The sequence below is a fragment of the Calidris pugnax genome, unplaced genomic scaffold, assembly GCF_001431845.1.
Source record: "Calidris pugnax isolate Ruff unplaced genomic scaffold, ASM143184v1 scaffold69, whole genome shotgun sequence".
Taxonomy (NCBI): domain Eukaryota; kingdom Metazoa; phylum Chordata; class Aves; order Charadriiformes; family Scolopacidae; genus Calidris; species Calidris pugnax.
This window is the reverse complement of record NW_015090859.1, coordinates 1288647-1301149: the sequence shown is the minus strand read 5'-3', so window position 1 is coordinate 1301149 and position 12503 is coordinate 1288647. Positions and strand designations below refer to the sequence as shown.

Sequence of the window (12503 nt, the reverse complement as noted above, 5' to 3'; positions counted from 1 at the left end):
TAATTCAGCTACTTCATCCTGAGGAACTTCAGATTTCCTATCTGACACCAGCTTCATGCTGGAAAGAGTGACCCTTCAAGCAGGAGGCAATCCTTAACCGGGGCTGCAGGAAATGGGGTGCGGGTCTCCTTAATGAAACACATCTCCGTGTGCTCACTGTGTTAATTAAAGGAGTGGAAAAAGCAATCCCAGTAGCTCTTCGTAAAGGAAGATGTGAGGAAAGGACTGCCCTTTTAAAACCCTCTCCTTAGGCAATTTTCCATCGTAATACGAAAATTAACATGTAAAGCCTGTTGCAATAATATTGATACAGAAAAAGCTGTGTCAGTGCCATGACATACTGAGCACACTGTGGCTCATCCCCAAGGGCACAGCTGCTCAGTCAAGGAACACTTTGTTTAAAACAAACACAGTAAGAAAAAAATGGCCGTGTAAACTAAGGTCTGGTGAGAATACAGCTTCTGAAGCTCCATGTTGTTATTATTGACCTAATTTGAATAATTACTTAATACCTACAAGAGTTCCGTAACTGACATAGGTCTGCAATATGTAAACAGCTTGTTTAAAAAAAATAAAATCTGCAGATCTGCAGTTCTGTGCCGGGCTCTGCAAAGTCCTGTGCTGACATCAAGTGGTGACATACTTTTCATGAAGAAGGGAGCCAGACTCTCTGTTTTGCATATGCATGAAGAGATATTCATTATCACAGGAAGGTAAAGGCAAGGAGATGGGAGTGGGGGGAAGGTAGGGGGCTATGGTGGCAGCCCCACTGCCGGACAGAGGATTATGGAAAAGCAATGCAGCCAAAGCTGTGCAAGGTGAGGAGGGCGAGGTGAGCCTCCCCAGTGGCTCTGGGCACACAAGGTACTGTCTGAGCCCCCCAGCACCCACCAGATGTGACCACTGACAGCAGCCCCCCTCCTCCCCCTTTCCGCAGCCAAGAAACTCCTGTCTGGAACAAGTACAATGGGGTTTGGTGGCCTCAGGGAACTGAGGAGAGCACAGAGAACTCATTTGCTTAAGAAAATTCAACACAGAGCTAACCAAAGAGGATGAGAGACTAGATTAATTAGTTCTGCAGAAATATCAAGGAAGGAAGAATAAATACGTAAGGTTATGCACTGTCTGTGAATAAAATCAAGCTTGATATTAGAAGGGTTTTAACTCTGAGTGAACTTCTGGAACAATGTTCCGCAGAGATTGTGCAGGAAAAGCCTCCCACAATGCAGTTTTAATACGGAGGTTAATTATTTGCTGAAGGCACCAGGGTCTACGATGTGGGCTGCACCATCAGCCCTGGGTTGGCAGGGACTGGCCTTGGCGAGGCACGTGGTCATCTGCCCTGCTCATCTGCCTCGCTACTCACTGACGCTGGTTTTAAAAACTGCAGTTGATGTAAAGTGAAGTTTCATTTTGGGATTTACCCATGAATGCTCAGATCAATTATTCTTTGTTACAAGAACTGCATACTCAAATAATAGCTGGGAATTTATGACATGAAAGCACAGAATGGTCTCTATGTTTCTAATTCAGCTAAAAAAAAAGAAAAAAACCCACATTTTTCCTCTCACCCTTTGTTGCTCTGACTAAAGAAAGGGCTTCCTGTTCTTTCCAGGACCCTGCCTGTGCTGGGAGCCAAACAATTCCCAGGGGCACGACTGCCATGGCAGTGCCCAGCCCATGTATGCCAACACTTAGATCCTTCCTCTCATCCTGGGCCAGGCAGGAGGGCTGTCCCAGCTCCAGGGTGCATGGCACAGCAGCCCAGGGAGGTGCTCCTGTCCCCTTCCTACTTACACCTCCTATCACCTCCAGTGTGTCTGTGTGACAGGGATCCTGAAGTCAGGAAGAGTTTCCCATGCTCTCCTTCATGGCTGGGCAGGGCAAACCAAACAGTCAAAAACGAAGAAAGCTGTACCCATTCAGACACTTCCCTACGGCAGAAATCCTAGTCTTGGTTGCTTGGTTGCTCCAAAAGCCGATGGGATGTGACCGGTGCAGCTAAGCCTTGCCAAATCATAGAATTGTCTAGGTTGGAAGGGACCTTTCAGATCACCTAGTCCAAAACCATCAACCTAACACTGACAAAAACCATCACTAAACTATATTGCTAAGCATTATGTCTACCCACCTTCTAAATACCACCAGGGGTGGTGACTCAACCACTTCCCGTAAAATCGATCTCCGTACACGTCATCCAGCTTGTGCTGTGATATGGTACAAATAAATGGTCATACTGTTCATCTCTCCTTGTTTTGTGTTACAGTAAGTGAAGGCTGGGGGGTGGGGGAGTGGGAGGAATACCCAGATTTTGGAGCAGCTCTCAGCACAGCTGGCAAACCTGCTCCACCTTCAGCCAGACCACCAAGAGAAGGGGCACTGCTGTGCTACTAAGCAGGTTTTTTTGAGGAAGGTTTGGTTTTTTGTTTTTTGTTTTTTGTTTTTTTTTTTCACGTGTTGACATTGAGGCCAGGCTTTGCCCTTAGAAGTTTTGTTTTCTCATGAGCAGCTGGACTTTAAACTTCAACATCTCCCCTGTAGCCATTCCCCTCAAGAGCGGCAGGAATGCAGGCAGGAGGCCACTAGGCTCTGAGGGTGACAATGGCAAGGTGCTCTTGGACAATATTGTATCTTCTCTCTGCCCTTTTCCTTCAGACAGAGCAGACAGGTATGGCCTTTGCTTTTTTTTGTGGCTTTAATACTGATCTGTGCTGCTGCTCTTCTAAACGCACCAGGACTTTTGTACCATGTCTCTTGTTTACTTTGTAGCACAAAGTACACCGCTGAAAACTCTCTGTTCCTTATTTTTCTTCCATTTCTCGTGCGGTCATTTGTTGGGTTTTTTTATATAGCTAAGTATAAACTACAAGAGGTTACTAAGGCAATGCAATTTTGAATTACCGTAATTTATGCCAGGGTGGCATTTTGTCTTTTCTTATCACTCTTAAAGAGTGCCCCAGATACTAATGAGAATATTGTTCTGTATTTCTAGTTGCTGCTGACATCATAAAAATAAGCCTTATGACAGAGGCTGAGATGCATGCTTCTTATAGCTTGAAGAAATTCATGTTTCTGCCTTAATCCTCCATGGTTTGTTAGTACTAAGGAGGAGCTGGGCAAGGAAGAAAAAGGCGGTGACCACTTAAGAAGGTCAAAATGCCCCTGGCAGCAGCAGAAGGGCACTGCCAGTTACACAGGATGCATCGGAAACACTGCACGGCAGAAACGTGCACTGGGGTTTTAGATAACTTTTTAAATTGCAAAACACAAACATTAAGCTCTTCTTTTGTTTTTTTTTGTGTTTTTTTTGTTTTTCACTATCTCATGGAAATATGTTGCTTATCGAATATCCTTCAAAAGCCTAACTTAGCATTTGTATGCACTTTTAGACTAATTTTGTTATTGCTGTCACTTTTTCCACTTTTAATATTACTGATTAGTTCAACCTTTGTGCCTAGCAGTGCTGGGCCTTCAAACACTGAATAAAATAATTAAAAAAAACCACTCCAACGCAGTCCCTGCCCCAATGGGTTTACTTTCCAAGCACAGGAGAGCTGACAAATGCGTGCTGACACACACAGCCGCATATTGCTTGGTGTCAAAGGCAACAGGCTCCAGCCATCCTGCTGGCAGGCAGTTTTTGCTGTGGGCATCATTGCAAAGAGGAGCTTTAAGATCTGATAACTCTCATGTATTTGATCTCTCCTCCTCTTTACCCAAATCAAAGAGATTATGGTGTCTTCCACATAAAGGATATTGTATGATACAGCCCTTGTAACTTTTTTGAGCGTTGCTGAGGGGTAGTTTTCATTTATTCTCTGTAAGAGAGATTTGATTGAGAGCACAGCCATGTGATGTGCTTGCTTCTCAGCAAAAAATCCCTGTGAGGTCTGACAGATGGGAATCAGTTTGAAATCATCATCATAAATTAATACAAATAATTTTCACTTCTACTGAGGAGTCTGAAAGCCCCATGCAGCCTTACTAAATAGCCTCTGCTTTTATGATAATACATTTCCCTGGCCATGCCACAGCAATGCTGTTCTGTGTGCCTGGTGCAGGAAAAAAAATTCATCAGGAAGGGCTTCAAATTCTCTCTGCTTGGGAGCAATTCAGGCTCTCCCCAAGAGAAAAGGGTCATGACTCCTCAGCTGAGTCTGGGCTAAGAAAATAGGGCTCTTCCAGTACGCAAGGTTAATGTGGTTGAAACCCTGAATCAGCCAGAAGTTTTCTCTGCGTGATTAAAATTGGCTGCTTAATATTATCTTTTTTAAAAAATGATGAAAATATGTAAGGAAATGAGTCTAAGTACTGAAGTTAGCATTTTGTCATACAACGTTTCAGTGTTTATATCAGCTGATGATGCAAACAAGGTTATCAAGAGACAGAGGCGTGCCAGTTCCCTACTTCTGGAAGAGGTCCTCCAAGGCAGCTTGGAAAGAGAATGCCTTGAAGAGAGATGCACGCAGGAAGAAGCAAGAGAAGTATTTGAGGACGATGAAATGCTTGTAAGTATTTTGTTTTCTTGTGTGCGTATTAAAAATGACTGCCTTGGTCTTTTATGATCAAATTTAGCCCTGTGCCCTGCTTCCTTTGTTTGGGTTTCTCTCCCTGTGAAATTTTTCCACCTCAGCAGGCGGAAAGCAGGTGTCTTCAGTGGTCAAAGTGGAAACTCAGAGATCAGCTCTGACACACGAAAGAGACAATGGCCAGCCAGTTTTTCCAGGAAGCTGTATTGCTAAAGGATTCAGCTCTTCCTCTCTTGCCTGTAAAGTGTTTCTTTTCCTTTATACCTTCTTAAGAAACAATAAAATAAGCAGGATGCAACCCCCCCTCATCCAAATTTTGCTGGCAGGGCAGAATTTGTAGTTGTGCAACCGTGTAAATGTTAAAACATAGTATATATTCTCTTGTGTATTGTTTTTGCTTTACCAAAATATTTATGGAGGATTATATTACTTGAGAATTAAAATCTAATTCCCCCTCCGCTTTTGTTTTTTCCAGAAAATGTTTTGGGATGCCTACTACGGTAAGCTCTTGATTTCTCTCCCCCAATAGCACTGTCACACTGTGAACATTATGATTCAGTCCAATGCTGGTTTTCTGAGAGCTTTCAGCAATTTATCCTACAAGAAACGCCCAGTCGCTATTTAAGCAGAAAGAATAGTGTTGATGTGAAAAGTTTAAAAAAAGCAATAAATAGGAAAAAACAATTAAGACTGCAAAGTGAATAAAAGTTAAAGTGAGCAGATGTTACCATAGTAAATAGGCTATTTCTTTTTTTGAACTTAAGGCTGTTCTGAAACTGCCTGGGACCTGAGAAAGTCTACTCTGTGATAAAACTGAGCAGCACAGCATTACCAACAAAACCACGTAAATACAAACCTAGCACTTAAACCTAAGCAAGAAAAATAGGTATTACAAGCTATTGATAACCTCTTTTTAAACATCGTTTTCCAAACAGTTTTGTCCATGTCTTATAGTCATTTCTGTTTTCCTAGCTCACTTAATGACAACGTCATGTCAGAAATTTCTGTTCTAGGATGTTCACTGAATCCCCACTAGGTCCTTTATCCTATAATACAATTAGATTGATTTGGTTTGGACTATTTGATCTTGAAAAATGCATGTTATTGTTACTTACCACCCTCTTATTTTGCTGAGTGCTTGGATACAGGTTAGTCGTTCCACTACTTTTCCAGTAACAGAAGTCATGCTGGTTTTTCTATAATTCCTTGAATCTTCTCTTTCCTCCTTTAATAAAGCTAGGCATTAGGTTTACTTTTTTCCCCAGTCTTCCAGAACCTCACCTGACCCCAGACATTTTTAGAGACTTCCTTACCTATATTTGAGCCTATATTTCAGAGCCTTGAAACCACCTCACTTGTTTCAGGCTGTAGGTATAGCCCTTCCCTAGCTCCAGCTGCCCACCACTGCTGCTGGAGACCCTCACTCCTCAACTCTACCTTCTCAGCTGTGCTGATGAGACCCCCTCAACCCACCCAAAAACCCTCTCAGGTGACCCGAGTTGTGCTGATGGCATCTGACTGCAGGTGGGCTGAAGGCAGTAACTGCTTTAAGGCAGTATTTTAGTACAGCTGACACTCAAAGATACCCATATCCCATACCCAAAAATGCCCATAGCTTGAGCAGATGCTGGTTGGTGATTTGGTCCTAGTATACCAGGCAGAATTTTCACCTTTCTGTCCCTGATATTCATGACAGCAGGCCACTGACTGAAGTTGACCTCTCTGATGAAGTTTTGAATTTTAGAAGGTTTGGAGAGCATGTCCCAGGTTAGGCTTTTTTGGCTTGTTCCCTGATTACTTGTGTCTGCAACAAACAGCTAATCGGAGAACATTTCCAAACTCTTTTGGAGCCTTTCCAGTGGGCAACTTAAAGGGAAATTGGGAGCCCTGCCTGGTGCTCCACCTGTAGTGAGGCATCATCTGGTTTCAATGTTCGGTTCATCAGAAAGACTAAGCTTGCTAGCGCCTGAGCTGCTGTACAATAATTTTACAGAGGTGTGAAAGCCAGATTTCCTCCTAGTTTGATGTTGCTTGATGTATAACTTTGATGCCAGGGTTTTTTTTTAATCCATATATGCATATAATAGCTTTTTTATCTATATGCATATCAACCTAACATGGGAGACCTAGAACGCTAATCTCATGTTACACTCATAATGAGTGCATGAGCTGTAAATCAGTGCTTTTCCCTGAAGCAGAGCATCCGTCCTCCAGAAGCGGGCTCTGCCCCTGGGCCCCTCAGAGGCTGTGGGAGCGCCCGTGGAAGCAGAGACTTGGGCTAAAATTACTCCTGAGGAGTAGTTTGGTGAGATGTAGCCCGTTTCTTCCCAAGCCTTTTTGCAATGCTTCTCCAAGTGGCTGGCGGGCTGGGGAGGGGGCTGCGTAGTTCGGGTCAGCAGTGGTGGTGACTCATCCCTCTCCTGTGGCATTTCTCCAGGTGGCAGGAGGTGCTCGTCGAGCCCCTGCCAGCACAACGGCGTGTGTGAGGACAGCATCCGTGGCTACACCTGCACCTGTGCTGAGGGCTACGAGGGAGAGAACTGTGCTTTTGGTAAGGCATCACCCCCTCTTCGGAGAAGCCCTATCTCCTCCTGGCATAGGGGATCCCCAGGAAACCATACGCAGCTCTCCCATTACAGTCAGTTATCATAGTTTAGGTTAAAACACACAGTTCTTGGCAGAGCAGGGGCGATGTGGGCTGAAGGTGGGGTGAAGGGAGGCTCGGGGAGAGGAGTCTCCCTTCTCCGGGGACACAGGAAAAGGGCTGAAGCAAGTCCCTGTCATGGGTGGGCTCCAAAGGCATCCCTGCCTGCTCCCACTGGTGCTCCCCAGCTGCTTGTCCCACCATGTTCTGAGGTGGCTTGTGGCCTGGAGAACCAGGGCTGCAGTGCTGGGGCAGCTTCCCAGCCACCCCGGTGCCTCTGAGGCCACACGCACCCACAGGACAGTCCCTCAGAACAGAGGGACTCCAGAAAACAAACAATTTTCAGTGGAAGTTTAAAAGGCAGAAAGCAAAATGGATATTTTCTGGCATATAAAACACCCTGGGCCCGATCCGACATTTTTACATCTGCCAGGTTCTACTTTCCAGCCCTTACATCAGTATTTCTGCTGGCTCGGAGGTCTCCTGGGCTGGGAAACGCCCCGGCTGCTGCAAGGCAGGGTCATTTTTTGTAGAAGGGGTGTGACTGTGACCAGCTTTTGGGGAAGCGCAGAAGGTGACATAGCTTGGACCAGTGCTGGGAACTGGATCTGCTCAGCATGAGCCTTAGAGGGCCACGTTATGGGAGGTTTTTTTGCTACAGCTCCACCTGTGAGCTAGATCCACCATCAAACGGCTGTTCCTCCTGCTGCTTTGTGCTGAAGCTTAAGTGTTTGCTCAGCTATGGAAAGTTGACCAAGCGTGTTTCAAAGGTGATTAATATTCCCTTTCTGTTTTTATTTATCTTTGACAGTTGTTAATTTTAAGTTTCTTAGCAGAGGTGTGAGAAATAAGAGCCACGCGTTTGTTTTTGCTGAAAACTAGAAAGCTTTAGCTTTCCTCCTCAGCCTTCTTAACGTGGGCTACGAGGGAGAGAACTGTCTTAACGTGTGCAACCATTCCTCCTGCTGCAGATACTTAAGTGTTTTGTTTGAGAGAGCAGAAAGAAAACCCATGGCATCCTTCCATGTGAACCCATGCTTGGCCCTTGGCTAACCCTCCCCAAAATTCAGAGGTGCAGACAGACTGGTGCAGGGGGGTGCTGGGTGGGCACAGCTCGCAATGAGTCTGTGGATGCTACAGAGATTCAGCTGTCTCCAATTTCTGCTTAACAAGGGGAAAAACAACATGGTGGGAAACACTACCAAGCCAGAGTCCCTACCCGCCTCCCCACAAAGCAATTAAAAACAAAACACTTAGTCAAGAGGACTCAAGCTACGCAAGAAAACTCCAGCTGAACTGTTCCCAATGCTTTTCGTCCGCTTGTTCTGTTTAGCTAAAAATGAATGTCGCCACCAAGCCAAGGAAGGGTGTCACCACTTTTGCTACCCGGGAAGTAATTCCTACCGTTGCTCCTGTGCTGATGGCTATGAGCTCGGGAAGGACAACAAGCAGTGCATCGCGTTAGGTAGGTGCGAGCGTGGAAGTACAGGGGGCACACGCTCGGTGCTGGGGTGAGCAGGCCACCATCTGACATCCAGGTGCCATCAGCTTCCTTGGAGACTCAAGCGATGAGGATATTGCTGATCTTCCAAACCGGGCAGATAAAGGAGGAATCCAGGGACCACCAACCAAGATGCCAGAGCAGTGGTAAAAGAAGCAATATTTGACCCCAACATTCAAACATGGGTCTGCAGAGAGGACTTGCATCATTCTATGTCTCACTCACCGGGCCAGGTTTTCCACTCCTGTGCTCGATAAAGAGTAGCTCTGCTCAAGACCCGTCTGTTTGGGAATAAGGTTCAATAGATTCCAATCAGGCACCTGATGGTCTGATAAATGAAGGGCAACATTTGCTGCCATATTAATTACAGAATCACAGAATCCTCTAGGTTGGAAGGGACCTTAAAGATCATCTTGTCCAACCGTCAACCTAACTGACAAAGCAGTAGCTCTCTTCATTTTTTTTCAGTCTCATACCAGGTATCTCATTCAATCTCATTCCCTTATAAACTACGTCTACTAAATCCACAGTAGTACCCTTAGGCCCTTGGCTCTATTAGCAAGTAGGGCAGCCAAATAGGAGTTGAGCTGTAGAGCCACAATGTTGGTGATGAAGGCTTGATTTCCACACTTACTGCACATCTCAGCTGGGCTTTACATCAGACTAGCTCTAGTTGGGTCCTATGGACTAAGCACCCATTAGCTATGAGGGTACAGAGGGTGTCTTCTGGTTTAGCTTCACCTGACCAGGACCCAGTTCTTGTGACCCAAGGCCATGCCACTGGGTGAGTAGAAAGTATGATAAATGCAGGTAACTGGGGGATCCACTTGAAAAGCACACTCGCTGTCTGAACCAGAACATAAAGGCATGCGCATCCCTAGAGCAACAGCTTTAACAAGGAAAACCCAAAACCCCAGGATTTACCTTGTCCAGATCGGGCCACAGCTATCAGCTACTCAGCATGATTTGTACACAGGATACAAAGATGAGGAAGCAAGCTGTGCTGATGGTTGGCTGGAGAGGAAGCCTCATTTCATTAGTGACACAGTGAAATCTGGTCACCACAAGCCTAAGCAATGACCCAAAATGTTCAGCACCATCGCTAAGCTGTTAGACTATAGGTGCCAAGCAAATTCTTCCACTTCTCACCACTTCGGAAACTTCTCCTTGCCCTTTTCCATGGTGCAAAAGCAAAATCCAAAAGTCAAGGTGGAAGCAGTAAGATACTTGCAGGTAGTAGATGTCTTGAAATTATATAGCAGGAGGTTTTGATTTTGTTTTTTAACTCATCTCCTAGATCAATGTGCCTGTGGCAGACTTCAAGACAGTGAAAATCAGATAAGCAAAACCAGGAAGAAACGTGACGAGCGATTTCCTTGGCAGGTATTTCTAGCAATTCATGAAACCCATCACTCAGCCTCACACGGATAGTGCTATTTATGGCCTTTTCGCATTTTCATAGGTCCTGCTGCTGAACTCAGAAGGGAAGGGCTTCTGTGGAGGAGTGCTGCTAAAAAGTAACTTTGTACTGACCACAGCAGAGTGCGCCCTTCTGCACAGCCATTTTGAAATCAGGGTTGGTACTGGTAGGTGATCAAACACATTTGCTCTTCTTGCAGCACATTTTAGCATTTTTTTAAAAAAAATTAATTTATTTAAATTTTTTTTAAAAAAGGGTAACTAAATATTTTTCTGCATAAAAATATTGTTAAAGGAAACAAATCTGCTGTCATCTCATTTAAGCATCTCAGTCTCATATCTTGAGCAAGAACTAGATCTGCCCCATGACCCCCTACAAGCCAAGCGGAGAAACAACTGCCTCTGGAATGCAATTCAGAACTCAGCACACCTAGGGATAAGCTAAACCAGGTGGATTTAGAGGTGGCTTTAGTTTCATGCCAAAATTCACTTCTCTCATTATTTGTCCTTCACTCTGAAATTTTGCATGCTTCTACACAGCATTAAAAAGCTGTCAATATATTTTGCTAAGGGACATGGTGTAGGGGATGACTTTGTAGAGTAGGGTAGATGGTTGGACTTGATGATCCCAAGGGTCTCTTCCAACCTAGATGATTCTATGATTTATATAGTTTACCTTCACTGCAGTGTTTTCAAGAAAAGTGCCTTTAGTTTCTCTGCTGCACACGTTTCTCAGCATGACCAGGCAGCTGCTGTCAGCCTGCATGGGGTTTTCAGGTGTCTGTTAAGATTATTCCCTAAGAGCAGTGAAATGTCCTTGCTTCACAGGGCCTAATGGAACAAGCGGAACCCAGAAGACGCTGCAAGTCAGGGAGAAACACATACACATCCGGTATGAAGAAGACACTGCTGAGAACAACATCGCCTTGCTGCAACTCCAAGAGCACGTGGAGTGCAACAGCCACCAGCTTCCCGTCTGCACCCCTGAAAGAGACTTTGCAGAACACGTTCTAATTCCAAAACTGGCTGGGACAGTCAGCGGCTGGAGAAGGGAAGGCGAGGAGCTCCAAGGGGACGAGCTGCAGGTGTCATACCTCCCCGCTGAGGACTGCAAACAAATACTCAACGTGAGCCTCACAAACAGGCAGTTTTGTGGACACCTCCAGGAGGCCGTAGACAAACGACTGGCTGGAGGAAGCTTTTTAGCTACCGAGTATAAGGGCACTTGGTTCCTGACTGGTATCCTGGGATCTTGGCCGCTAGAAGATGCTGACTGGGACACATTCCTATTCACTAACACGGCGAGGTATATGATATGGTTTAAACGAAAAATGAAATAAGACAAACACAACCAACCCTCCAGCACCACACCCCTGCCAGTCACTGCAAGGAAACGTTTGGATGCAGCCAGCACACCCATCTGACTCTCTTATCACGATCTGCAGTAAGGAAGTCGCAATGATGACGTGTATATAACTCCAATTCATACGGAAAAGCTTCTTTGTCGTTCCTTCTTCTACGGACACAGAGTACTGTGAAAGTCATGATGCCATAAACCTAGTTATTTTACTAAAAAATACTGAAGTTTCCCATAACTGTTCATCCTAAAACTCAAAAAGCGTTCATGTTTTTCTGGGATTTTAAATGTTGCTAGAAGGAAAGGAGTCTTTTTAATTCTTGTTACCCTGAGGTTTGATTCAACAAATCCATATTCTTATTTCTGTATCCATACAAGTAAAACTTATGAAGACCAGGGGAACTCCAAGCCTTTAAATGCCTATTTTGAGGTAGGACTTGACACTCTCATCAGACTGAAAAATGCTTCCCCTCATACATGGTACCTGTGTTTTCCCTTATGAATCATGTTCACATCAGTTAGTGGGTATAATAAACCCCAACTCTCAAAGGCCGGGGGGGGGGAAATGTTTTATTTTATTTAAAAAAGAATTAAAAAATTCCCAAACTACTTTCCCATCACTATGGACAAAGTTATGTTGTACCAGCCCCAAAACAAGCAAACAAAACCCCCAAGGTAGTAACACTTGCGATAACGGATCCAGTGACAGTGTTTTGTCCAGAAGCAGAATAAAACAGACGATGGATAAGTTACTTAGATAAGCTTTTGTTCATCATAACAAAAATGAAACAAAATTTTACTGTAATTAAAAAAACCAAACCCATCTGTGGGCACCGACAGACAAAAATCCCACATTTACTTGAACCCGTAAGTATCACTGACACAGTAAAGCTTTTGCTGTCAAGCATTTCTCTAGTTTTTAGAGAAGGCTTGAAGAGAGTATTTAATACCTGCAAGACTATGGAAGAGACTTAAAAAAATGGAAACCATGAAAGAACACATCATTTCCACTCTGAAGAATGGATTAACACAAGTAACAAAGTATGATACTCC

General features: G+C 44.5%; 1 protein-coding gene across 2 annotated transcripts; it reads left to right on the top strand.

Moving 5' to 3' along the window:
- The first annotated feature begins 2305 nt into the window (after positions 1-2305).
- On the top strand, positions 2306-12198 carry PROZ (protein Z, vitamin K-dependent plasma glycoprotein). Of its 2 annotated transcripts, XM_014944183.1 has the most exons (8): positions 2310-2668; positions 4345-4508; positions 5005-5029; positions 6967-7080; positions 8507-8638; positions 9972-10057; positions 10137-10260; positions 10922-12198. In XM_014944183.1, the coding sequence occupies exons 1-8, from the start codon at positions 2602-2604 to the stop codon at positions 11431-11433; spliced, it is 1224 nt and encodes a 407-aa protein (XP_014799669.1). In that variant the 5' UTR covers positions 2310-2601; the 3' UTR covers positions 11434-12198. The 2 variants fall into 2 exon arrangements, with proteins under 2 accessions (XP_014799670.1, XP_014799669.1); XM_014944184.1 differs by lacking the exons at positions 9972-10057; positions 10137-10260 and having other exon boundaries at positions 2306-2668.
- Positions 12199-12503: the final 305 nt, after the last annotated feature.

Bases quoted from the DNA above. Each gene is read 5' to 3' on its own strand.
- PROZ (XM_014944183.1), top strand. From the start codon at position 2,602: ATGGCAAGGTGCTCTTGGACAATATTGTATCTTCTCTCTGCCCTTTTC. The intron at 4,509-5,004 runs GTAAGTATTTTG...TGTTTTTTCCAG, and splicing joins TTGAGGACGATGAAATGCTT to AAAATGTTTTGGGATGCCTA. The intron at 8,639-9,971 runs GTAGGTGCGAGC...CTCATCTCCTAG, and splicing joins CAAGCAGTGCATCGCGTTAG to ATCAATGTGCCTGTGGCAGA.